Source organism: Eulemur rufifrons, chromosome 2, assembly GCF_041146395.1.
Source record: "Eulemur rufifrons isolate Redbay chromosome 2, OSU_ERuf_1, whole genome shotgun sequence".
Taxonomy (NCBI): domain Eukaryota; kingdom Metazoa; phylum Chordata; class Mammalia; order Primates; family Lemuridae; genus Eulemur; species Eulemur rufifrons.
Genome location: NC_090984.1, coordinates 56,515,427 through 56,543,307, shown reverse-complemented (window position 1 = coordinate 56,543,307; position 27,881 = coordinate 56,515,427). Strand labels below are relative to the sequence as shown.

Sequence of the window (27,881 nt, the reverse complement as noted above, 5' to 3'; positions counted from 1 at the left end):
GTCTATTCTTTACTATAGATAGCAACTGGAAACTTTCTATGGCAGGATGTGGGTAAGTTTGTGTGTGATGCTAATGAACTCAAGGTCATAGCTGTGCCTTACTTTGGGATGACACCAGCACACCTAACCTGGCTAGCTACATTGTCACTGAAGATACTAGTCAAATGAGGAAACAGGTGTGTGAGGCCAATGACTGCAGATTTAGCTCTGCCACAATTTCTCAAAATGTGGGCTGTGAACCATCTGCATAAGAATCATGTGGGAGTTTTTTATTAAAAAAAAAATAAAAGTAAGTTTCGGCCTCCATCCAAGAGAAGCATGGGAATTGATTTACCATCACATTGAGGATTAGGTTAAAAATTTAAAAGAAAAAGGAAAGAAAGAAAAGGAATCGATGGATGTGCTCATTCAAGTTTGAGAACTACCACCCTTCTGAGTGAGCTCTGTGCCAGGCCCCACAGATGCCGGCCAGGATTATCATCCTTATGGAGAAAGCATTCTTGACACAATTTATCTAGGACATTGAGTAGTGAGTAAAACCACAGTACTCATTTGTTCAAACACACACACACACACACACACGTGGGTTTTTAAAGAGATGAGGTCTTGCTATGCCGCCCAGGCTGAGTGCAGTGGCTACTCACAGGCATGATCATAGTGCACTGCAGACTCGAACTCCTGAACTCAAGCAGTGCCTCACCTCATCCTCCCGAGAAGCTGGGACTACAGGTGCACACCACCACATTCGGTCACAGTGCTCATTTTTCCACTTAGAAAGTGACCAGAGGAAGTTGTGGAAATTTTCTCATGAACATCAAAAAGTCCTCGCTTTTTGATGGCTACTTTTTCTTGGCTATGTTTTTCATAAAAAAGTAATAATCTTTAGCTGTTTACTAGAGGTTTTGCTGAAGGATAATATTAAGCCCTTCTTAATATTCACTCATTCTCACAGCTTGTATTAAATTCTAAAAACCTCTCTTCATCTTTAGGTAAAAGAAATGAAATTGCTTGAACCTAGATACCACAGCTTATTAGGGGAATAATTTAACTTTCAAGTCTGAAGTGACTGCTGTCGGGATTGAAGAGGTGGGGTAGAGATCAATTATTCCACCCTCTGTGCTCAGAGGCAGTAGTGCACCTAAATCACCTCAAAGAGATGATATTCTGTTCTATTTTAAATTAGAAATATAATGTATAGTGAAGTGCCAATGTAGGGCTTAAGGCAAAAATCTCTGATAAAAGTGCTGTAAGAAGAAATGGATCATTAGGTCAAGAGTTTCTTAATTTTGTCAACCACTCGGTAGCTAAAACACAACTGTTTGAGAGAGGCTTACAAAGAGCTTTCTTGTACTGATTGTTCTCATCCTCTAAAGGCTTTGGATAAAGCTCAGTTGAGTGTAAGTGAAATGGAAGAAAAATGATTTGATGATATTCTTATGCAAAAACTGCAAACTCCTGGAATGAATGAATTAGAAACACTTTGCAATCATTCTGTGAAATAATTTAGATGAAGAAAAACAAATTAATTCCTCATAGTGTTTTGAATTATTTAAAATCACCTATTTTCTACATGTCAGGAAGTTAAGAATAAACAAGTTTTTGTTTTAAAATGATTCAAAAATGTTTCAGCTCATATAGTTTGTTCAGGTCATCATTTAAAAAGAGTGAAACTTTAAAGAATGAATGGGCATACTATTGAAAAGAAATAAAACTGTCAACTTAAATGTTGGAAAATCTTAACTTCTAAAATAATTTTAAACATTTCCTTTACAAAATGCTCCTCGTGTGAGAGGTAGCCAAACTCAGTCCTGAGAGGTAATCTTGCCTAACATTTTACAGCAAGTTAGAGGGAGAGCAAAGCCAGACCTCTTGAATCACTATCCAGTGTTCTCTGTAAACAATAGTATGATTTGTGAATTATGACCATGCATATAACTTCAAAAGATCACACAAAGGGCCATAACCATGACTTAAGTCTTATCCCCAGGTTTTAAAATACTTATGTAGAATAAATATGATACATATAATATGGCTTCGGCTGTTAAGAATCAAGTTCTAACACAAGTGCAATGCATCATTTTTCCTCCATGTAAAAGCAACTAGAAAAGATATGTTCCTCTAATCACAGAAAAAAAGGGCAAGACTTTGTGATCTAATTAGCAAGTTCAGGAGTTGGTGGAAGAAGAAAAAATACTGCTAATCGAGACCAAAATAGCAGCTATTAGGTCTAAAGAGCAAAGTATTAAGTGCTACAGAGGTGCCAGTGTATGAATAATACCTACTCATAATTCACCTGGGGCCCTCTGCCTGCTGTGAACAAGTAAATGACAAATGAACAGCAGAGCCATGGTGCTACTTTACACACTGAATAAATTCTTAGCGAAGATTCCCACCACTAAGGTACAGATTTCCTTCAAATAAAAAGAGGGGGCTGGTATTGCCTCAAGCAGATAAGTTATCAAGACGGTATTAATAACTCAAGCAGGAAGGAGGACAATACAGATGAGGAGAGATCTCCAAGGTAAAAGGTTGCATTTTCTTTCTTTTTGACTATAGATCCAGCAAACGACAAATGCATTCATAAACTTGACATGAATTGCACTTTACTTCTATGCTATTTCTTTGGATATCTGTTTCCCTTCTCCATTTCCTGACTGTTACAAATAACAGAGCATGAGGCTCGATGTGGTTGTAGAAATGGGAGGAAAACTTCCTGAAAGAAAACAGTTTTGCATTTTTTTCACAATCTGAGCATAGTTAGGATTTTATCCTAACTCTTCAACCTTTGAAGTCACATACGGATCAATATGAAAGGAGCCTTTTTGTCCTGCCTGTATGTGATAAGAGTCCCCGGCCCACTCTGAACAATAATCCAATGTCGAGCAGCTGCTCAATGCAGAGTGCCCACCCTGGTCCACTGGGACCTCCACAGGGCCAGCTCACCCAAGCGTGCAGGACCACACCCAACACTCCCAGCTACGTCTGTTCACCCCACATGCTGGACAGCAAGGCTTGAACCTGCAAACAGGAACTCTGGCAGCTAAGGGGAAAAGAACATCTGGGCCTTACAGAATGACTGCTCAGCCTCCATCTCCTGCAGGCTACTACATGCCCACCGTCCTCCAGAAGGCTACAGGACTAAGCCCATCAAGACTGGGACCCTCATTTTCATTAGACAATTGCCACTGCCTAAATCCTGTGCTGTATCATTTTTCCTCTTCTATATTCTTGTTTCCTTAATGCTCTCACCTTCCAATCCCCTGACCCAGCCTCTTGTCTTTTCTAAACCTGCTGGAACACCTACTCCATGACCAACATGCTTCATCACCTGCCCTCAGATCCCTCCTGAGCACCACCTCACACTCCTAGCTCCTCCCAAAAAACCCTGCTTCCCCTGGGGACCTCCCAGTTACGGGATAGTTATTCTCTCTGAGTTGCTTTATAAGGTGGGGTCTGTGCCCTTCTGCCCAGCACTGTTTTCAGATTGTTACTCTTTCACAAATTGTTAACACCTTCTCTTTTAAGCTTCTCACACTTGGAGACACCATCCTCCACTCCCCTTCTCTTTGCTGTCTGTACACTTCTTTGACCGCTTTTCCTTCACTGAAATCTCTGTTCCCTCTTCATTTCTGCTCCTGGTGCTTTGAACATTTACATTGCTATGGGTTTGTGTCCTTCCAAAAGATATGTTGAATTCTTAACCCTGGGTACCTGTGAATATTGACCTTATTTGGAAATAGGTCAATTTAAGATGAAATCATTAGGGTGGGCCCTAATCCAACATAATTGATGTCCTTTATAAGAAGAAAAAAGTGCTACGTACAGGCAGAGACACAGGCAGAGTAAAAGGCCGTGTAAAGATGGAGGCAGAGATTGGAGTTAGGCTTCCACAAACCAAGGAATACTTGGAGTTACCAGAAACTGAAACAGGCAAGGAAGGATCCTGCCCTAGAGACTTTAGAGGGAGCATGGCCATGACAACACCTTGATTTGCAACTTCTGGCCTCCAGAACTGTAAGAGAATAAATTTCTGTTGTTTTAAGCCACAAGTTTGTGACAATTTATTACAGTAGCCCCAGGAAACCAATGCATAAATGAATATTGCATCTTAGGTTATGGCCTCCCAGTTATTTTGCTTCCTCTGTACCAATAATCTCCCACTGTACTCCAGCCACACTCTCTCATGGTCTTACACCTGGGGCCTGTTTGTACCCAACTGCTCTGCTCTGAAGCCTCTGAGAAACACCCCTGTGCAACCATCCACTCATCTTCCAACTTGCTTGCTTGCACATTCAACTATTTTCCTTACTATTTATATCCTTTACACATTTTCATTCCCACCTCTGGTTCTCTCCTCATTCAGCTTAAATTCCAAGATTCCATGGTCCACTATCTACACTCTCTTGCCTCTTTGTTGTTTATCACATTGCCTGGCAATACTTTGACCCTGGCTGAGTTAAACTGTCCTCTTTCTTCATGCCTGTGCTGGGACAGCTGAGGGCTACTGCAGAAAATGACACCATTCAGAAAACTGGTAACACTAAAAATTCATGGTCACCAACCTCAAATAGACATCAATCCTGGACCCTCATACTGCTTAGCAATTCTAAGGACTTCTTCCTTCCTATTCAATGGAATATGAGTTCCTTCTGGTCCTTCCTCAACTCTGTTCTTAACACCAGCCCTTTCTGCCACATCAGCAATTCTGCATACTAAACCACCTCTTCTGTCTCCTGTATCTCCTTCCTTTTCTTCTCCACTTAAACCTTCCCATCAGCATTTAGACATGCTTAAGTCATTCCTGAGACCTTATCCAGCTATCATTTTTTCTCTTTCAGAGATGGCTGAACTGGTCGCCTTTATTTTCTTATTTTCCACTGACTCCTCACATCCTCTAAATTGACACCTGCCCTCATCACACACCATCAAAAAAGCCATTATCAAGATTGCCATTGGCCTCCGTGTCACCACATCTAATGTAAACATACCATCCTCACACTGCTTGACCTCCAAGTGGGATTCTGCCCTATTGACAGTTCCCCTTCTGGACACTCTTCTCTTAATTTCCATTGCTTCTATGGCACCACCCATGCCTGATTTTCCTCTGACCTTTCAGTATATTCCTTCTTAGTCTCTGTGGTGTGTTTCTCTTCCTCATTTTTAAATATTGACATTTCCCATGCCCTTCTCTCTTCTCTTCTTAATCCACATTTTCTTTTCTTTTCTTTTTTTTTTTTTTTTTTGAGACAGAGTCTCACTCTGTTGCCAGGGCTAGAGTGAGTGCCATGGCGTCAGTCTAGCTCACAGCAACCTCAAACTCCTGGGCTTAAGCGATCCTACTGCCTCAGCCTCCCGAGTAGCTGGGACTACAGGCATGCGCCACCATGCCCGGCTAATTTTTTGTATATATATATTTTAGTTGTCCATATAATTTCTTTCTATTTTTAGTAGAGATGGGGTCTCACTCTTGCTCAGGCTGGTCTCGAACTCCTGACTTCGAGCGATCCACCCGCCTCGGCCTCCCAGAGTGCTAGGATTACAGGCGTGAGCCACCGCACCCGGCCCTTAATCCACATTTTCATACTCACTCTCATAGCTTGATTAACTATCAAGCCAATAACTCCTAAATATTATCACCATTCCAACCTCTCTTCTGAATTCTTGAGCTATATATCCAGATGCCTATCAAAATTCCCTCTTGGATGTCTTATAGGCCTTTGAAATTCAAAATGTCTAATATTTAGCTCATAAACTGTATTACCACCCTCTTCCCTAATTCACTAAATGATATGCCAACCTATAGGCAGGTAAAACCTGTAACTCTAGCATCATACTCGATTCCTCCTGCCTTGATCCCTTTACCACCCTAGGAATTCCATTAACTATACCTGAATTCAATTTATTCCCAGTCTACTCATCTCCCATTCACATGAGGAATCTATAAAATCTCCACAAATCTTTGTTTTCCTCCAACAGTAAGTCCTTATTCATGTTCACCTCTCATTCTTGCTACTTTTAAATCTGTGCCCTCACCTCCTCTCTTTTCTTTTGCATATGCCCTACTAATAGTGCCATCCATTAGTTTTCTCTATCTTTTGCAACCGTATCTCTCCTTTTTAGAGCCTCTTTTCCTTTCTGCCTGGAAACATGCTTGTGTCTCTCATCATGGAAACTTTTTCTTTATAACTCAGATTCTGCTTCAACAATCATTTTCTCTTCTTCCTTTTAATACTCAACTTCTTCAAAGAACAATAAACACTTACAGTGAGGTTCTGGTTTGGGTAATGGTGGAGCAGCTTACAGCAAAATAATCCTCCTGCCAATAACAACTGTAAATTCTGGATAAATATTTTTAAAGTAACTGCTTGTAGGTGCTGGGGAGCAACCTAAAGCTGCAGGGAATATGACTCTGTAGAGGAGAGAAGTCAACCAGGTGATATCTACATTTAGTTAAATTTTTCCCTGAGGGTACTTTCCTGTTCATAGGATCCATGGGGTATAGATATCAAGCAAAAAGCTGCTATGGCATCAGAGGCCTGAGTCTGAGACTGTCAGAATGTCTTGAAATTGAAAAGGAAAATTCAGGAAAGGAGGAAAACACCATAGATGATGAAAACCCGGTATCAGTAAACAAATTCTCCTCAATTTTTTTGCTAACTCATGAGCATACAGGGAAACATTCCAAGTATCCAATGGAAAGCAATAGCTGGAATGCTAAAAATGAGCAAAGGTTTTAGTGGCTATCTAGTTCTGGAGTGTCAAAATTTGGTGTTCAAGTCTTGTTATTTAAAGGGGTTTAGGAAATACTGTAGGCTTTTCATTAAAACCGAGAAAGGCTACATCATGAGATGAAGGACTACACCCTAGAACTAAATGCAAAATGAATACAGACCAAGCCCATACAAAAACAAAGAGATCCACCAGTAATTTAACTACCTGCTAGAACAAAATATAATACTCTCAGGGGGAAGGTAACAGAAACCAGAGTAACCACAAAATATCATCTACAATGTTTAGTACACAATAAAAATTTACTAGATACTCAAAGAAATAGAAAAATGTGACTCATAATCAAGAGAAAAATTGGTCATTAGAAGTAGGCCTACAGAAAATCCAGATGTTAGATTAGTAGTCAAGGATTTAAAATAAGTATTTTAAATATGTTCATAAATTTATAGGGAAAAATGGGAATAATGGGGGAAGAGGAATAATTTCAGAAGAATATGTAAAACCTTAGAAACAAATGAAAACTTTAGAATTTAAAAATAAAATATCTGAAATAGACAATATTGGAGGGGGTTACTAGCACATTTATATTGAAGAACAGAATCAGCAATCATACAAATAAGTCAATAGAAAGTATTTAGACAGAAGCATAGATAGAAAAATAGTTGAATTAAAAATGAACAGAGTCACAGTGACTTGTGGAAAAATAGAAAACAATCTAACATATAAATAATTGGAGTCCTTGAAGGAGAGAATAAATGTGGCAGATAAAATATTTTAGGAAATAATGGCCCCCAAATTCCAAACATGATGAAAAACAACCACCAAGAGAACTGTGAAGCTCAGGAAAATCGGGCAGGATAAATTCAAAGAAAACTACCCTCAAATACATCATTCAAATCACTGGAAATCAAAGATTAAAAAAAAATACAAAAACCTTCCAGAGAAAAAGACTTAGTATATACAGAGAAACAATTTTAAGAATGATAGTTAACTTTTCATCAGAAACAATGGAGGCCAAGAGACAATAGAATGCCATTTTCCACTTTGAGAGGCTGAGGTAGAGGATTGCTTGAGGCCAGGAGCTTGAGACCAGCCTGGACAACACAGTGAGACTCTGTCTATATAAAAAATGAGCTGAGCATGGTTTTATGTACCTGTAGACTCAGCTACTTGGAAGAATCACCTAGGCCCAGGAGTTTGAGGCTGCAGTGAGCTACAATGACACCACTGCACTCCAGCTTAGGCAACAGAGTGAGACTCTTTTGGAAAAAAAAAAAAATCCATTTTCAAAGTGCTGAAATAAGAAAAAAAGTCAAATGAAGATTTTATATCCAGAGAAAATATCCTTCAAAAATAGAGACAAAATAAAGACATTCTCATTTAAACAAAGGCTGGGAGAGTTCGTCTCCAGTAGACCTGCATCGCATATTAATAAAACACTAAAGGATATGCTTTAGGCTGAAGGAAAATGCTACCAGATGGAAATCTGGATCTAGAGGAAAAGATGAAGAGAACTGAAAATGGTAAATATGTTGATATTATAAGCCTGTTTTTCCCTTTGATTAGTTTCTTTAAAATAAAATTGATTTTGTAAAGCAAAAATGAGAATGCTTGAGGCCAGAAGTTCAAGACCAGCCTGAGCAACATAGTGAGACTCTGTCTCTACAAAAAAATAAAATAAATTAGCCAGGCATGGTGGCATGTGCCTAGATTTGGGGGGCTGAGGCAGGAGAATTGCTTGAGCCCAGAAGTTGAGTTATGATCATGTCACTGCACTCCAGCCTGGGGGACAAGTGAGGCCCTTTCTCTTAAAAAAAAAAAAAAATGCTTGATTTCTTTTAAAGGCAGAAAAGAAGAAACAGAGGAACAATATCTAGAGTGGCCCCCCCCCAAAAAAAAATGCACAGTAAGATAGTGGACTAAAACCCAACAGTCAACAGTATCAATCATGTAAATGGATGGGACACTTCAATCAAACAACAGAGAGTGTCAAATGAGTGAGGAAAACAGCACTTAATTACATGCTGTTTATAATAGACACGTTTTAAGTATAAAAATTTAAATATACAAACAAGGTGAAAACAAAATGATGAAAAAAGATATACCACGCAAAGAATAAGCATAAGAAAGTTTATGGTTATGTTAATATCAAAATATATTATAAGACCATAGATAAATAGTATTATATGATGATGATAAATGGATCAACTTATCCAGAAAAACAAACAAAAAATCCTAAATATATATGCACCTAATAACAGAGCTTTAACATACATGGAACAAAACTGACAGAACTAAAGGGAGACATAGGCAAATATAATACTTAATCATAGTTTTTAACACTTCAGTAATTCACAGAACAAGTAGAAACAATTCAGTAAGGATATAGAAGATCTGAACACTATTATCAACCAGCTTGGCATTCATAAAACACCACATCCAACAACTGCAGAATGCACAGTTTCTTCAAGCACACATGAAATATTCACCAAGATATACCACATGCTGGGCCATAAAATAAGTCCCAATAAATTGCAAAAGATTGAAATCATTGAGAGTTCTCTGACCACATGAGAATTAAATTAGAAATCAGTAACAATTAAAATCTATATCATACTATTCATTTTATTTTTAAAAACCATCTACTTATCACTTAACACTTTCCATCTAACGTACTCTGACTCTCCTTAATATTTCACTTTTAAAAGTCACCAATGCCTCCTGATCCTCATATCCAGGCCTTCAAAATATTTAATTAGTTGAATTAATTCAGTACATGGGCAATTTAACTGACTCAATCAACATTTCCTGATGTGTGTCTAACTCTGTGCTAGGGATAATAATGGCCCCTGCTTAAACAGCACTTTTGATGTGTCAGGTACTATTTGTAAAGCACTTTACTGTTTATGCACCCATATCATTAAATCTTCATAATAATCCTATGAGATGGATACCATTTTCCATATAAGGAAACTGAGGCAGAGAGAGGTAAAGTTAATTGCCCATGGTCACACAGCTATTAAATGGTGGAACCAGAATTATCAGCCCAGGCAGTCTGACTCCAGGGTCATGTTTCTAACCACTGTGCTGTATAGAACCATACAGACTCCCTGACTTCAGTGCTCACGGACTGGTGGAAGGCAGAAGAAAAGACAGACAAACTATCATAAATCAATGCAGTAGATGTTTTGACTCTTCCGTTTCACTATATCCCAATACAGAGGCACTTAGTAATCTGCCTTAACGTCCTTTATAAACTTCCTTTGAAGAAAATATATGATAATCTCATTTATATTGTAAAATATTAGCTGTAAAATAGTTACCACTGCTTCATGTGCTCACTCAGAGCATTTGCATTTTAATAGGTCCTGTTTAAGCAAAATACATATTTCTCACTTAGGAATGTCAAGAATTCATAAGACAGATGTAGAAAGGTGATGGGAGGGGTTGTGGTGATGTGCCCAGGTATTCTGGAAGTCTAACTTCCTGGAGTGATATGGCTTCTTTACCCTAAAGTAAGTTGGATCCATGATACTCGTTATTTCTGAATATTAGAGAAATTAGATGGTGATTCAAGTTTGGAATGAATAATCTTCAGGAAGTCACTGAACTCTTTAACTTTGTATACTTTTCTTCTCTGTACATGAGAACAATGTTTGCTTTGCAGGGTCATAAAGATGAAATGAGAGCAGTAAGCACCGACTGCTGTACGTGGCAAGTAGCACATGATGCCTAAATGTTAAGGGAAAAAAAGATTAAAAAAATCAAAATTAACTTATAAGTCTTTTCATATTATATGAGAAGGGAGTTTTTTGAAATAAGCTTTAGCATAGTTTGATCTTTCATAAGATCTCAGGTCCAGAGAGAATACTACATACTAAAATACAAATCAGAAATTCAAAGAAGAGTGTACAACTTCAGGCTGAGCCTCTGCCTTCATAAATTTTCACAGATTGAATTTTTTAGGAGTAAATGGTTAAAGCTCTTTCTGAGCTAAAGATTCTAAAAATAATAGAAAATAAGTTATTTTTAGCTGAGAATTCAATCTTAATTTATGTTATCTACATAATGATATTTGCACAATAGCTAATGTTTAATTCTGGGTCTCGAGAACCTACATAAACTCTCAGAAATGACAGACTATTCTCCTTCATTTGCAAAACAGGAGATGAAAATAATAAAAATAAGATTTCCTCTGGAAATTTTCAATTTGAAAACTGGATTTTTCAGTTTGAATAAGCCATGATCAGTAAGACAGACAAAATGTTCTTCAAAAGAGACGGAGAACTTCATTACTAGACACCTCGAGCCTAAAGACTTTACACATGCCACCGGCTTTTAAAGGGCACTAGGGCAAATTGTTTCATTCCATCTATTTCAGCCTCCTTGTCATTAAAATCAATGAAACAAACCTTGGTCTGTTGAAACTGACCTTAAAAATATAGTTCCCATATTCTTACCATTTTTTGATGATGATCTATTATTTAAAAAGCTGGAAGTTGAGATTTAGAAAGGAATTGGGGCTCCAGACACATCTCACAAAGCCACAGTAGTTAAATAGTTGTCATCACTGAAGATAACCGTGAGCTAAGAGTTACAAAATTCTTTCCTCCTTCTTGCATGAGAATCTGACCTTCAGTTAATGCTCCTGTTTTGTTCCAGTGGCAACCTGAGAAAACTGGTATGTTACCAGGGTACACTGTTTGTGGAGAAAATGATCCCTGGTCAGTAGCCTGCATCAGGACCAGGGAGACTATCAGTATGTTATAGGAAGCCGTGTCTTTGTGTCTGCCTGAGTGCAGTGCAGCAACTCTTGTAGCTGGGGCTGTCTTTTCTGGAGTCTCCAAAAGCTACACCTGTGGAATTGTTATAAGATATATTGGCTTCTATGGTACATGCGGCTTTTAAGCCATAGTGACTCACACACCTGCCTGACGTGGACCTCATCTCTTTGCACGTGAGCTGTCATCTCGAGTTGGAGGATTTGGGAGCCAGCCCCTGAACTGCTGCAGGGGTTTCGGCAGAAGAGCAGTGCCTGACACTTTCCAGCTGACAAGACATGGTTCCTGTCTTATGTCCTTCTGAGAAGAGTGGCGCCGAGTGGTCTATGCAAGTATTATGAGTCTGGATGTTAAGTTGAACTGCCCCCCCCACCCCCAGTCCCACCCCTGTGGGCACTGCAGATACAAAATAGATGAGATATAACATGAAGGACCAGAGGAAAAGTGTTAAATTCCTGGTGCCTAGTAATACATTTTCTATTTAAAAATGACAGTAAATAAACATTTGCTGTTAATAAAATAAATAAGAAACATTTCCTCTCTGTTTCCTGGTCTCTGGTTATAGCTCTGAGTCTTTCCTACAAAACAAGATACTTTTTAATTCTGGGACCTGGGCTTATTTGAAAGGGAAGCTGAGTAATGGTGTTCCCTTCAATTAGCATCAGAAGTTGCAAGAGACCTTTGAAAAAGGGTGGGCCAGGATATGCAGGAATCAGTCACCAGAGATCTCCCAAGTGCTAAATCGTCTCCATTCTACAGCTAGTGCCGATGTGCTTGTCCTTCTGCTCTTTGTTCTTTTATTATTATCATTGCTATTTCAAAATATTAAGGGGGTACAAATGCTTTATGTTATGTGGATCACTTTTGTAATGCTTGAGCCCCAGCTTTAGGTGTGCCCATCACCCAAATGGTGTTCATTGTACCCGTTAGGCAGGCTTTTTCCCCTCCCCTCCTCCCCCCAGTTCCTCTGCTTCTTATTCTTCTACCCTCTCCTCCCTCCTTACTTCCAATGACCTCCTTTCTCAGGACTCATACACCAAGAATATCTTTTGAACACCTTACTTCATCTCTCTTTTCTCTGAGGTCATTATTCTCCCTAGCTAGAGTTCATCTCAATTTTATCTGAGCCTTGACTAGCTTAAATATCCTTGACTAGAAATTAGAAATGCCCAAGGTCACTGGTCGGCTCTGTAGCCAGCTGATAACGGTGGTGTTTGATGTCTGTGCCTCATGTCCAGTGCCAGGCTCGGGAATACACCTCCTCACTTCACTGCTTGACTTACATTAGGATCTAAGAACTTGAGAATGGCACAGCTGGTTGTGAAATTTGGTGGTAGAATATTAGAGGAACTATTTCATGAACAGGGAGGAAACAGGTTGCCAAAAAAGAGGTATGCATAGTTGTAGCTGACTGCAGGAAAGAGTGAAGCTCCCCGAAACTGAGTTCATCCAGCAGGCTGCTCCCAGGAATGGTGACAGGAAATTCTGAATGCCTACTCTATCCTTTCAATGAACTTGGCCCTGTTTCTCTATGAGAACCCTCATGGTGCACTTCCCTCATACTACACATGAAAGAGACACACACTCATGCAATGATAGTGAGAATGTCACCTGCAACAATTTCTATATCCTTTTGGGAAAGCAGTTAAATAGTGTTCATGCTTTTAACACCATTAATTCTACTGCTGGATATTTACTCAAGGAAGTGAAACAAGAAAAGCACATGCATGAATTTTAACATCCATGAAGACTATATAGCAATCCAAGGCTTTAATCCAAGACTTTAATTTTAAAGCTTGACTGGCTGAAACATTAAAGGGAAAAAAAGCAGAATATCTGAAATTCAGTATGAGTGCAAATTTGAAAACATACCAGTACATGTGGACAAAGACTAGAATGAAAAATAAAAGTGAAAATAGTTGTGACAAAGTGGCAAAATTGTGGATGATACATTATATCTTTTTAAAATTCTTCTGTCTTGTTATCTGGTTTTAAATTTAGAATGAAAATTAAAACGAGAATAAGCACCGAGTCAAATGGACGTTAGGAAAGATAGTTCTCATCCCTACTGCATTTACCAGTGTTATAGCTTATTTTTATACCTGGAGAATTCTAAACATTCTTAGTTACAACATATAGTGGTTCCTAATCTGGTTTAGGAAAAACAAATAAATACAGAGTCATGTTTATAGAATTATATAATTTAATAGTTAAATGACTATTTAATCAAAGACTTTCATTTTAAAGCTCAAGATTTTATAATCTGATTCACAATCTTTCACACAAAATCAGACTTTGTAAGTCAAACGGGCTAACAATATTATACTTAGTATTATTATTAACTCTAGCTACTAAATACACTATATTAGGTTCAGTACTATGTGCTTTACATACACTATTTTCTCTTTATTTTCAGTCTTCCTGAAAAGTAATTAGTTTTCCTTATTTTAACAGATCAAGAAACTGAGTCCCAGTTTAAATATCTTCACTAATATGAAATGATAATAACCAATGGTTATCTAAAGCTTAAAATGTGCTAGGCAATTTATGTGTGCTAGGTGTCTCACAGGTTTAACCTATTTAATCCTAAGAGCAATCTTATAAGGTAGTACTATTAATATTAAATTCCCATTAAGCAGATGAGGAAACTCAGCTCAGAAAGGTGAGTAACTTGCCCAAGGTCCTGACTCGGCCAGTCAGTGATGGAGACAGGATTCTAACTCTGTCAGTCTGGCTCCAGACCCTGTGCCCTAAAGCACTGTCTTATTCCCCACTGGACAGATGACTAGACAATAGTACCGCTCAGTTTCTAATTCAGGCCAATATTCTTTCCACCACACCATACTGCACCTCATTTGGCAGATGAGAAAACTGAAAACAAGATTAAGTGATTTGTCTGTGGCCATATGACTAGTTGATGGCTGAGAATTAACTTCTTGACGTCTAATTTAATGAGCTTCCTATTATCCCAGACTGCTTGGAATGAAAAGAAAAATATCTAGCTAAGAACAAAAGCAAATGAGAAAAGGCCTCAGGGAAATCAAGTCTAAGACCTTTAAACAATAAAATTCTTCCTTGTCTCTTTTCTATGCCATTTACTTTAATGGACCTCTATCCCCCCAGTACCGGCTGATGTCTGTCCTCTGGGATCAGGGACCAATGTGGGAGGGAGAAGCAGTGACGTGGGTGGGGAGCTTCTGGGAGAGGTGGCCCTCACCATGCACATCTGGTGTTCTAGGTTTCAGCCACACTCTGTGTGTCTGTGTCGTATATGTTTATGTGGAAAATGACATGCCAATAGTTGGGCCCTTTGGAAATGTTATTATTTTATGATTTTTAAGGTTCTATGAAAAAAGCTGAGCTTGGAGGGTGTGATGGTTGGCTGTATGTCAACTTGGCTAAGCCATTGTTCCCAGTTATATAATCAAACACCAATATAGGTTCTGATGTGAAGGTATTTTGTAGACATAATTCACACCTACTTTTCAGTCTGGCACTGAGTAGTTCTTCAGAGCATGTCTGGTGTCTCCGTGAATTATAACAGAGAACGTGGCAGCCCAGAGGGAACGGACCCTGATGGGTGTAATTGAGAGCAACTGAGCAATTGAGAGGAATGAGATTGTTGATGACTTTCATGATATGGATTTAAAGGAGTCTTTTCTCCAGGGCATCTATGCTTATGGTTTTGAGAAGCCTTCAGCTATTCAGAAAAGAGCTCTTATTCCTTGTATTAAAGATCCAAAAGGTAATTCTGGAACTTGGAGACCATATGGGAGCAACTTGTCATTCTTGCATTGGTAGAAAAAATGTTTGAAATGAAATGCAAAATAGTGCATGCTGAAGCCCCACATATTGCTGTTGGTACACCAGGGAGAGTGTTTGATGTGTTAAACAGAAGATACCTTTCTCCAAAAGGGATCAAATGTTTGCTTTGGATGAAGCAGATGAAATGTTGAGCTGAGAGTGTAAGGATCAAATCTATGAGATTTTCCAAAAATTAAATATAAGAATTCAGATTGTGTTGTTTTCTGCCACAATGCCAACTTATGTGTTGGAAGTGACCCAAAAATTCCTGAGAGATCTAATTTGAATTCTGGTGAAAAAGGAAGAATTGACCTCTGAAGAAATCCAACATTTTTACATTAATGTTGAAAGAGAGAAATGGAATTTGGACACACTTTGTGACTTGTATAAGACACTGAGCTTCACGTAGGCTGTGATTTTTCTCAATTCAAGGCACCAGGCAGACTGGCTCACTGAGACAGTGCACACCAGGGAATTCACAGTTTCTGCTCTGCGTGGTGGCATGCACCAGAAGGAAAGAGGCGTTATCATGAGGGAATTCTGATCAGGGTCAAGCCATGTTCTGATCACTACCAACTTGCTCACTTGTGGGATTGATGTGCAACAAGTATCTTTCGTTATAAACTATTAATATGTTGAAATATCATGATCTAACTACCAATCATGAAAACTATATTCACAGAATTGGAAGAGAGGGTTGAATTGGGAGGAAAGGTTTGGCTATAAACTTTGTTGCTGAAGAAGACAGGAGGATTCTTTGTGACATTGAGACTTTCTACAACACTACAGTGGAAGAAATGCCCGCGAATGTGGCTGACCTTATTTAATTCCCGGGAGGAGACAGTTTCAAAAGCAGTGCTCACTGGTGCTGAATAGACGATCACAACGTGCATTGTGCTTCTTTCTTTTGGGAATATTTGAATCTTGTCTCAATGCTCACAATGGATCAGAAATACAGATTTTGACAGCAAAGCGACATTCATCGTGAGCTTTTGTGAGGAAAGTCATTGGCTTTATCCTCTTTAGCATTAGACTGTGGGGGTGGGTAGAAAAGACGGAGTCTATAAAATCTTTCTCAGAAATTTATTTCCTAGTTCTGTAGAAATGGTTGTATTAGATGTTCTCTATCATTTAATAATATACTTGTGGACTAAAAATTATAAGTGCTGCATAAAATCAGCCAATTATGTTAAAATAGAATGTCTGCCTTTATTCTGTTTGTCATTAGCTTAAATAGAAAGGCCTTTAAAATTGATTTTTTAGAAGGCATTTGAATGCATTTTGTTTGGCATTGTATTTATTCAATAAGGTATTTAATTAGTGCTAAGTGTGAACTGGACTTGCCTTGGCAAGCAATCATATCCCAGATAGGGTTAAATCCCAAATAAAATTGCCATATTGCACATGTCTTAATGAAGTTTGAATGCTAAATAAATAGTATATTAACTTTTAATAAATAATAATTAACATCTATAATCAGTTGACTTTAAGTAAAGGTGATTACCCTTGATAACTTGGATGTGCATCATCCAACTAGATCTTGGCCTTAGCAACAACTGAAGTCTCCTGGAAAGGAAGAAACCCTCCCTAGAATCTGCAGCATTAACTCCCACATGAGTTTCCAGCCTGCCGATCTTGCCTACAGATTTCAGACTCACTGGCCCCCACAACTGCATGAGCCAATTTCTTAAAAGAAATCTCTATCTATGGGTCTATATATCCGTCCATCGACCCACCCAATCTTACTGGCTTTGTTTCTTTGGAAAACCCTGACTGACACAGAGGTCTTGCTGGGGCTGCAAAGTGCTACAAGAATGCCGAGACATCTATCTGAAAAGCAAAAACCACCTGAAAATGGAGAAGGAAAAGTTTGGCAGAAGAGACATGACGTCACATGCCACTGCACAGGCAGGTACGAGGGCAAACATTCCTCTCTGCCTATGGGTCACACCGGACAGTCACAACAATCTCGTACAGTCAGAGCTGAAAGGGGTGGGTGTGCTCACTGTGTAATGTGGGCTCAAGCACCTGTGAGTCCCTGGAGCAATCAAATGACAGCTGGGGAAAATAACATGCACTCAGATTTCTAGGAATTAACAACAACAGCAACAACAAAGGCATCCTGTGAGTATCAGGAGACCCTCTTTGGCCAGTACTGACAGTGAGTTCAAGGCCTCCCAGAGGTCCTGGACAACACAGACAGGCAAGAGCACTGCTAATTCTTCACAATGCTCTAGGTTCCTACTTCAATGTTTCCTGGGCTGGAGGAGAGTTATATTTTAAACCTGATCTGCTTCCTGTTCGAAAAATAAATGTGTCCTTTCACATTCCTTCTTCATCACCATCTCCCAGCAGCCCCTTCCCTTAAATGACTGCTTGGAAGGCCACTGGGGGAAAGGGGCAGGGAAGGCAATCAGTCTCACCTTGGCTTCTGAAGTGGGTTCCAAGAAGCACAGGCGATTGCCAAGTCCCTCAGCGGCCAGGCAGAACTTCCTCTGCTCCTTGTGAACGGTGGCGATGCACTGGAGGACCACTTCATCTTCCTGCCGGGAGAAGACAGACACACGTGAGTTTCAAGTCACCTTGCTGTCCCTGAATCAGGTAAGCTGCCAACCCCCAATGACAGGCACATGCCCTTTTCTTTAACCTGATTAGGGAAAGAGAGTTTTTTATTCACAAGGCATCACTGAGCATAGACCATGAGTCAGAACTCTACTCAATTCTGGGGTGAGGCCAGTGGGGGGCAAGTACACGGAACGGACATACTGCACACACATGGCACAGGCCTCACTTCTGAGAGCTACACCATGCACACAACCTAGGCGAGAAATTGATTTCAACACTTGGTTGAATATGAAAGTAAATCTATGAAATCTCTCCAAATATAGAATAAAACAGTAAGAAGCGATCAAGGGGAACAGAGAATGCAGAAGACAACAGAGAAAAGGGGGATGAGTGGAGGCAAAGTCCATTGGTGTCGGGGTATCAGGCTGTAGAAGAGGCACTAGACATGTCTCCCTGGGGGAACGGAGTGTATGCAGTGGGCAACATGTTTGCCAGAGATGATGGAAGAAGATGTGGAGGGGGAAAGAGATGAGCTTTAGACTTTTAGACCCACAGGAAAGGAAGACTGAAAGCAGCCTTAAAGATCCAGATTTGAAGGAGGAATTAAAAGTTAAGCACAAGAGACACCCTAATTCCCAAGGAGTGGACCTCCCTCCTATATATCATTCTCAAAAGCAGCCCTCCTAAAATTTCAGAGGCCTTGAGAAAGAGACAGATCTCCATTTATGCCAACAGACTCACTTCTGGCACAACCCTCCCCGAGGCTGAGAGGAAAACATTTTCCTCACTGATTCTTCCATGCTTGCTCCACCAGTCTGTCAGCCCACACTCTCTATTCCTCACCGCCTGGCTTTGGATTTACAGGTGCGGTTAAGCAACAGAAGTAACTACAGGGTGCAATGGATAGCCTCGCCCTGGGAAAACCACCTTCGTGATCATGGTATCTCCCCTGCCAGGTAATTGGTTTCCCTGATCATCACCTAAATGCACATTTGGGAATGATACCAATCGGATTTCAGACTGGGGTGGGAGGTGGGGGAAGGGGATGGGTGTATGCCTACATGATGAGTGCGTTGCGCACCGTCTGGGGAATGGTCACGCCTGAAGGTGCTGACTCGGGGAGGAGGGGGTGCGAGGAGGGGATGGGTGTATACCTACATGATGAGTGCAATGTGCACTGTCTGGGGAATGGACACGCCTGGAGCTCTGACTCGGGGGATGGGCGGTACATGGGCAACGTATGTAATTTGAATTTTTGTACCCCCATAATAAGCTGAAATAAAAAAAAAAAAAAAGGAAGTAACTACAGGGGAGAGCCATCTGGGGCTTCCTCCTCAGCACACACTCATCTATTCCTCTATCTTACCGCCAGGCCCCCTGAGCGGGAATGATCGTCTTGGAGAGTCGGAAAGGCAGATTAAGTAGGAATGGTTTTTCTTAAACTGTGTCTGGGATGTGCTTGTCAAATGAAAACATAAAATCCTTCCACCTGGTGGGAGTGTAAAACGATTCATAGTAACAGATCTCCCTAAACACGTCTTCCGGTAGCCAGAGATAGGTGAGGGGCTTCAGGGAAATGGGAGAAGCTACAAATCGCAAATGTATGAAAAGAAGACTGGGAAAAAAACAGCTGCACAGTTTTACTAGCACTTAAATGTCACTGTTCATTATCAGATTGAGTCAGTAATAAATTCAGGAGCCTCTGCTTACAGTGAAGTCGGAATTCGTGGTCTTCGTTTTAGTTGAGACTGAAGAAACTCCAGAATATGGCTGCTCTTAAAATGTGGGTTCAGTGAAATCTCTGAAAAGAATGAAGTTTTTCCTCTGGGGGAGTTTCCCCCAGATCCTATATTAACCAGGGGCAATGTGAATCCCCTAAAAGGCACTGGCAGTAGGGAAGTGCTCTCAGCTGTCTCAGGACTGACGCGTGCTACTTGCCTTAGGAAGCAGGGGCTCAGTAATGCAAGAGGTAGTACTCAGAACACATAACTCTCGTCCAAAATGCACCCCCCACTGAGAAATATTTAAGTATCTCTTGCCCACACACAATTCACCAGTAAAAACAAACAGAACCCCCAAAACTAACAAACAAAAAATCCCAGGCATTTGGAAATCATAAACGTGACTATGGACCAGATTTTTCATCAACTGGTGAAAGCTCACAAAGTTTTTCCTTCCATGTGTGTCTTTGAGGTTCTCTTTCCAAGATTTCATTTCCCTTTCCCTTTCTATCCCAAGGTTCCCAAACCACCTTGGCTTAACCTTGCACTAGCTGCCTTGCGATCTCTATTTGTCTTCTGAAATTTCCCTGTTCTGTAATTCACATCCTTATAACCCAGGCTGCCAAGAAGCTAATGCAATAAGTGAGCCTGCCCTGATTTAATTAATAACCATTTGCTGAATAGTGGCCCTGCACCAGCACATTCCTAGGCTGGTGTTCTGGGTGACGCACATATGGGTGTGGGGCTCTGGGCCAAACTGACGCTTCTCTAAACACTTTTTTTACTTTTTCCATGTTCTGTTTGGAACCTTCTGCTCAACAATGCTGACCTGGCTGCAGACACCACCTGGAGTGGCAGCTGCACCTGCCTCTGCTGCACACAGCAGCTATTATCTCCATAAACCATGAGTAGACAGACATCTGGAGCCTTTGAGTGCCTGACACTGAAATCTTTGCACAGAATTCCATTTGGAATTATGAGATGAGTCAATTCAACTCCATCTCATTACTTCTCTCTCTCCCTAGTAAAATACAGAGCACAAGCCCTCCAATTACCAGCTTTCTTCATCCCCATACTGATTTGCATTTTCTACCCTCTAACTTATTCTCCCACTTCCTTTCTCACTTTGCTTTCCATCAGATCTGGGCGTTGCCCAAGGATGCCATTTCCCAGGAAGCCCCTTATTCAAGGTTTGCAAATTCCTTCTCATTTCAAATCTCCTCTCCCCAGAAGCTTACATTCTTCTCACATGCCCCAATGCCAAATTTGGACTACTACTCTTCTGCCCATGTGTCAAAACCCATCAATTTTTTTTTTTTTTTTTTTTGAGACAGAGTCTCACTCTGTTGCACAGGCTAGAGTGCCATGGCATCAGCCTAGCTCACAGCAACCTCAAACTCCTGGGCTCAAGTGATCCTCCTGCCTCAGCCTCCCGAGTAGCTGGGACTACAGGCATGCGCCACCACCATGCCTGGCTAATTTTTTTCTATATATATTTTTAGCTGTCCAGATCATTTCTTTCTACTTTTAGTGGAGAGGGGGTCTCACTCTTGCTCAGGCTGGTCTCGAACTCCTGACCTCAAGTGACCCTCCCGCCTTGGCCTCCCAGAGTGCTAGGATTACAGGTGTGAGCCACCGTGCCCGGTCTGAATCCATCAATTTTGAGGTATGTGATAGTCACTCTTCACATCCTCTTCAGCAATTTTTGAACATCCTAATTAGTTCTCCCATCATTTCTCTGACTCAGTGATAACCAGTAAATCTGACAAAACTTCTTGTGTGAATTCAACATACATGCATTGACTACCTTCCAATGACAGAACACCATGAGGCACGCAGGTTTGATAAAGTGAGACCCATCAATGCTGTAATGATGGGGCTGAGTACTGAAGGGCAAGCTCATGGTGCTCTTCCGCTCCACTTCCCTGTCATCCCAAGGCACTTTAGGGTTTATGTGGACATCTGTTCAAAATGAACATCTTGACATAATTATTTCTACTGTTTTAGTAACACACTACAATGAACGTTCCATGCCATAACCTAGAATGATTCAATTTCTAAAATCCAAAACTAGACTATCCCACTCTATGAACCCAATCTCCTCTCTTTCTTGTTTTCTCATTCCCTTACTTTCACTAGACTTCCTTTACTTTGTCAAGACTTCCAGTTCCTAGAAGGTACTCTGGTCTCCATTATTTGCTCTGCCTCAGGAAGGAGAATTGTTGATTTTTTAATAGAGAAAATATCGCAACTCTGGAGTTTTGTGCCACTATAAATTTATGGTTTCCTGGAAACTGATTTTCAGCTTGTTTCAACTCTGATCTCACTGGAACAAAACCATAAAAATGTCCCCTTTTTGTAGGGCTCGCAGCAGGTTCAACTCAGTCGATACCAAGCACCCATACCTCCCATCTCCAAGAGAAAGAGAAACAAAATAAAGAGAAGTGCTGAGTTGGAGGGCACAATAATCAGTAATGGTGGTGGTAGTGAGGAATAGTAAGACTTTTCAAACCCTGCCTCTGTTTTTAAGGGTAAGAGTATGAATCTCTTATGTCCCCAGGAAATAGTATCTTTAAGATCACATAAAGGTTTCCTGCTTTATGCCAAATAAAGCAAAATGTCTCTGCCTGGATTTCAAGGTGTCCCTACAGTTGAGTTCTACCTGACACCCCTAGCTTTCTCTCTCCTCAATCCTACTGCCTTATTATCTCCCAAATAAGTAATGCCCAGGCTCCCTGAAATGCTCCTTCTTGAAACCCCTCCTTTCCTGTACTCAATTCTGTATTCTCCCAGGGCTCCGACCTTTCTGATGGATCCTTTCCATCTCCATTTTTACTCCTACCACCCCCAAACACAGGGCTTGCCCAAGGATTGGTCTTTGTCATTTTCTCTTGGCAATCTCATCCATTCTTTAGGCTTCCAGCTTTACTTCTGAGGAGTTGTTGTGCACTCTGTACCTCCAGTCTGGTGGCACTCTAGGGTTGCCAACCTCCACCTATTTTTAACTTTATCCATGGTCTTCCCAACACCTCAAGCCAGTATGTTCCAATGCATGCAAAGGCTTCCTTTTCAGTCTACCTATCCTTTTATATTTCCCAAGTTTGTTAATGGCACGTCCAACCTCTGGGCAACCCAGGTTTGAACATCGTTATCTTGAATCTCTGAGTCCTCCCCCTCTCCCTATAGCAAATGGGCCAGTGGAAGGAGAGACTGGAGGTCTAGAGACTAAGACAAGGCTGTTAGAATACCCACAATATCCTTCCCTGGTCTGTCACCAAAGGCATAGCTCCGTCCTCATCATTTTCCTGCAGAAAATCCTCAATGGCTCTCTCTCTCCACCATGTACAACACAAACACAAACTTCCTGAACTAGCATCTGAGGACTTCCAAATTCCTGAACTATTTTCCCAACTTCTTCCCCATAGGGTTCCTTGGGCTTCTGTACCTGCATGCCTTTACTTATGCTATTTCTAATATTAAAGCTGCCCTGATTTGCCCTATTTTTCCATGTTCATATATTACCTATCCATTCAAGCTTAACTCAAATATCACATTCTCTTATAGAGCCCAACTAATCTCTTCTCTCTCTGAATTTCCATAGCAATATCACCATATTCCTTCCATTATAATTATTGACATGCATGCCTTATCCCTAACTATATTGTATGTTTAAAAATGGCTCACATTTACTGATGCCTGACTGTGTGACAGGCACCATACTTTATGTACAATAACCCATTTAAGCTTCACATCAACACTATGATGTAGGTATCACTGCTGTGTCCATGTTACAAATGAGGAAGTCCTGTGTAGAGCTATTAAGTAATGTGCCTAAGGTTTCAGGGTGGCCAGAGGCAGAGCCTGGTATGCAGTCCAGACACTTTGTGTCCATGCTCTCTCTACTACTACTTCCAGCTGACTTTGTACCCCTTGAAGGCAGGACTCACGTCTGATTCAGGTTCATATCCATCATCATACTCACTAGCATGGTGCATACATGCACCCAATTATAATTTATAGGATGGGTGTGTTTTTACCTTGTAAACCTAGTTAGCTATAAACTCTATTAGAGCAGAAAACTTCTGCTGCCCCATCCATGCTGGGAACATAATGTGTTTGGGAAAAACATGTTAATTAATTAAGATATGGAATCAGATTAAAAGAAGAGTTTTCCCTACTCTCACTCTCATAATAGTAGTCATTGTAGAAAGGGTCACTGTTTCATTGATCTAATGAAAAGAGAACAGAGGCTGACCAAAAAAAAAAAAAAAAAAGAAAAGAAAGAAAGAAACCAATAATGAGGCTTCGGGGTCCACTTCAAAAGTATTTCACTTCTGCTTCTTAATTTTTATTATTGATAACATTATCAAGTATTCATTCAGTATTTCTACACCAGATACTATGCTGACATTTTATCCTATTTAACCTTCACAATACAACTACTTTAAAAATGAGGAAACCAAAGCTCAGAGGAGTTAGGTGATTTTAATAACAGTGAGTATTTAACGAACCGTCATTATGTGCCACCATGTTACAATATTTCAGTTTAATCCTTTCAACCACCCCTTAAGGCAGGGGCTAATATGCTAGCTATTTGGTAGATAAAGCAGTTGCAGGACAGAAAGGTTAAGTAACTTGCCCAATGCCATACAGCTTGTAAGTGACAGATCCAGACCTTGAGCCTAGGACTGTTGGAATCAGGAGTCTGTCCTCTTTACCATGGTGCCAGACTGGCTCTCATCCCACCAGAGAGTAACCTTAGCAGCACGTCTGAATTCATGTCTGCCTGACTCTAAGGCCCATAGTGAGGGTGTTGGTAAAAATAGATAGTACCCCACCCATGGTCAAACAACATTGAAAAGTAACCAAATCCCAGAGCACACTGCCAGAGGCAGCAGCCAGAGTGCTGAAAAAATAAGAAAACAAAATCTCTCTATTCCCAATGACAGTAACACTGGAAGGAACTAACATCTCAGCCCAAAACTTGCATCCAAGGGAGGAACATAATTAAAATCCAAGGTGTGACACGTGTTAGCATCCCTCTGAGCTGTGTGGTTCACACATGCCAGCTATTCCTGTCATAGGCTAAGCTCGTGGTGGTGGTGGTGAGTGATTGTTCCTGAACAAGGATACACAGCCTTTGGCTCTCTTTGCTTAGATTTCACATTGTCATAGGTCATCTCTGACAAAGTAAAGTTCTTCCTGTACTCCTCCAACCAGAGAACTTTGAACCTGAAAGTAAATGGAGCCTGCCGAGTCCATCCCTATTGCTTCTTTCTCACCCACCCTGGCTTGCAGTCCAAGGGCTGGAGCAATAGAGTGCCATGTTTGCCATCTCTGAGCTGATGACTGGGGTACCGTGCTCTCCCTCTTCTCTCTGGGTCACTCACGAAGAACTCTCTGGGACAAAACAAAATGGCTGGTAGCCCTATTTAATGCGGATCATCAGGCAGCTGATGACAGCCCTATAGTTAGATCTGCACATCACTGGTACCAAGAGGCTCATGACCAGAAGCACGTGGGACACAGTGCCATCCAGGAGGTCTCATGGTCTGCATTTAAGTGCAGTTACTACTTCAAAGGAAAATCCACAGCCATTTGCTGCTTTTAAAGGGAAGATGTGTCCTACCCACTCATCGTGAACACCAGGCACTATTTTAGGGAACTGGTAAAGTTAGAGCTCCTTACTAAATATGTACAAAGACTTGGGTGGGAGCTCATTCTAAGGTTTTACCAAAAAGCATCTCTTAAATGAAAAATAAATAAGCTTTTTGGAAAGATGAGACTATCCACAGATTATTTCACAAGGATTAATGGTATTTGTATGTTCTAAATATCATTCATTTTGACTATTTGCTTTCTTCAACTCTAAGGTCTTTGGGGACAAGAGCCTCTCATTTACCTGTGAATCTTCAGTGTCTAACATAGTGCCTGGTACTGAATAGAAAAACACAAATACTTGTGAATTCAATGACAAAATAGTATATCTGAAAGGAATCATATTAACAAAAATGCTTATGAATAAAGATTGCAAAATAAAGATCCTTCTTAAAGGGATCTATGATACCTTGTTTCCACAATGACCCTATGAGACACAGAAATATTATTAATCTCATTTTTTACAAATTATGAAAAGAAAGGTTACAGATTGAAGGAATTTGAAAACAGTCCAACGTCCAGCTCTCAGAGGCTGAGGTTATGTTGTATCTCCAGCGACAGCATTTCTAGGTTTTTGTTGTTATCATTGCCTGTTTTGGTTTTAGTTTGACTACCCCTCTTGGTACTTCATATTATTTTAGAATCTGTCAAAAATTAATGATAGCTACATGCTTCCATCTCTGGTTTCTTACTACCTATTGATTGTTGCAAAATGCAACTTGTTTTTCACTCACCTTTCTTCTCCACACGGTAGCCAGAAACAGTCTTTTAAAACCTGAGGTCATGTCATTCCACTACTCAAAACATTCCAAGAACTTTCTGTCTTACTTAGGGAAAAGGCAAAATTCTTACAGTGGCCTACAAGGTCCTAAAGATATGCTCACCTAGAAGTGTAAATCACAACCACAATGAGATAATACCTCATACCTCTTCAGGTACCTATTACCAAAAAGACAAACGGTATCAAATGTTGGTGAGGATGTGGAGAAAAGTATATACACTGGGAACATTTCCTGGGTGAGAATATAAACTGGTACAGCCACTATGGAAAATAGTATGGAGGTTTCTCAAAAATTAAAAATAGAACTACCATATGATGTAGTAATTCTGCTTCTGTATATATATATCCGAAGGACATAAAATTAGTATCTCAAAGAGATATCTACACTCCCATGTTCACTGTAGCATATTTACAATAGCCAAGGTATGGAAACAACCTAAATGTCCATTGACAGATGAATGAAGAAAGAAAATGTGATACATACACAATAAAATATTATGTAGCCTTAAAAGAGGAGGAAATCCTGCCATTTGCAATAACATGGATGAGTCTGAAGGACATTATGCTAAATGAAATAAGCCACACACAGAAAGACAAATACTGCATGATCTCACTCTTTGTGGAATCTAAAATAGTCAAACTCATAGAAGTACCAAGTAGAATGGTGGTTGCCAGAGAGTAGGGGGATGGGAGAATGGGGAGATGCTGGTGAAAGTATAAAAAATTTCAGTTATACAAAATGAGTGAGTGCTGGAGATCTAGTGTACAGCATGATGACTTTAGTTAACAATTCTGTATCGTGTACTTGAAATTTGCTAGGAAGGTAGATCTTGAGTGTTCTTATTGCACATGCACAAAGGTAACTAAGTGAAGTGATGGAAATGTTAATTAGCTTGACTGTGGCTATCATTTTAGAAAATATATGTATATCAGAACACCTAGTTGTATATTTGAGATATAAAATACATAACTTAAATATGTATTATATATGATTATTTATATTAATTATTTATATTATATATTTATATATTACATTATATATTTGTATATATTATATATAATACAAATGTACATATATATGTTTAACCCCTACAATCTCTCTTCTAGTACTTTTTTAAAATGCCAAAATTCTAAGGGGGTACAAATGTTTTGTTACGTGGCTTGAGTCAGGGTTATAAATGTACCCATAACCTGAATAGTGTTCATTGTACCCATTAAGTGAATTTTTGCCCCTCCCCTCTTCCCCCAGTTTTCCCTGCTTGATTTCCAATGACTTTTACTTCCCTCTGTGCACTTGTGCGCCCATCAGTTAGTTGCGATTTATTAGAGAATACAGGTGGTGTTTGTTTTTCCATTCTTGACTTACTTCACTTAGGATAACAATTTCCAATTCCTTCCAAATTGCTGCAAAAGGCATTAATTTATCCTTCCTCATGGCTGAGTAGTATTCCACGGTATACATATACCACTTTTTGTTAATCTGTTCATGAATTGATGGGTACTTGGGTTGATTCCAGATCTTTGCAAGTGTGAATTGTGCTGTAATAAACATTAAAGTACAGGTGTCTTTCAATAAAATGACTTCTTTTCCTTTGGGTAGATATCTAGCAGTGGGATTGCTACATTGAATGGCAGGTCTACTTCTAGTTCTTTGAGAAATCTCCATACTGTTTTCCAGAGAGGTTGTACTACTAATTTGCAGTCCCACCAATGGTATATAAACATTCCTTTCTCTCTGCATCTACGGCAGCACATATTCTTTTCTTGCTTCATTTCAACTATACTGTCCTCCTCACTGGAACTCAAACTTTTGAAGCATTATCCTTCCTCAAACCCTTTGCA

The 27,881-nt window shown here is 40.0% G+C and overlaps 1 protein-coding gene and 1 pseudogene across 1 annotated transcript in view; one reads left to right on the top strand and one right to left on the bottom strand.

Annotated features, from left to right (window-relative positions):
- RYR3 (ryanodine receptor 3) overlaps positions 1 to 18,091 on the bottom strand; it is a 342,229-nt gene extending 324,138 nt beyond the window's left edge. The window contains 2 exon segments of the mRNA XM_069492266.1: positions 17,738 to 17,857; positions 18,068 to 18,091. Coding sequence (XP_069348367.1) covers positions 17,738 to 17,857; positions 18,068 to 18,091 — 144 coding nt within the window.
- Positions 15,026 to 16,141, top strand: LOC138377267 (eukaryotic initiation factor 4A-II pseudogene; annotated as a pseudogene).
- Positions 18,092 to 27,881: the final 9,790 nt, after the last annotated feature.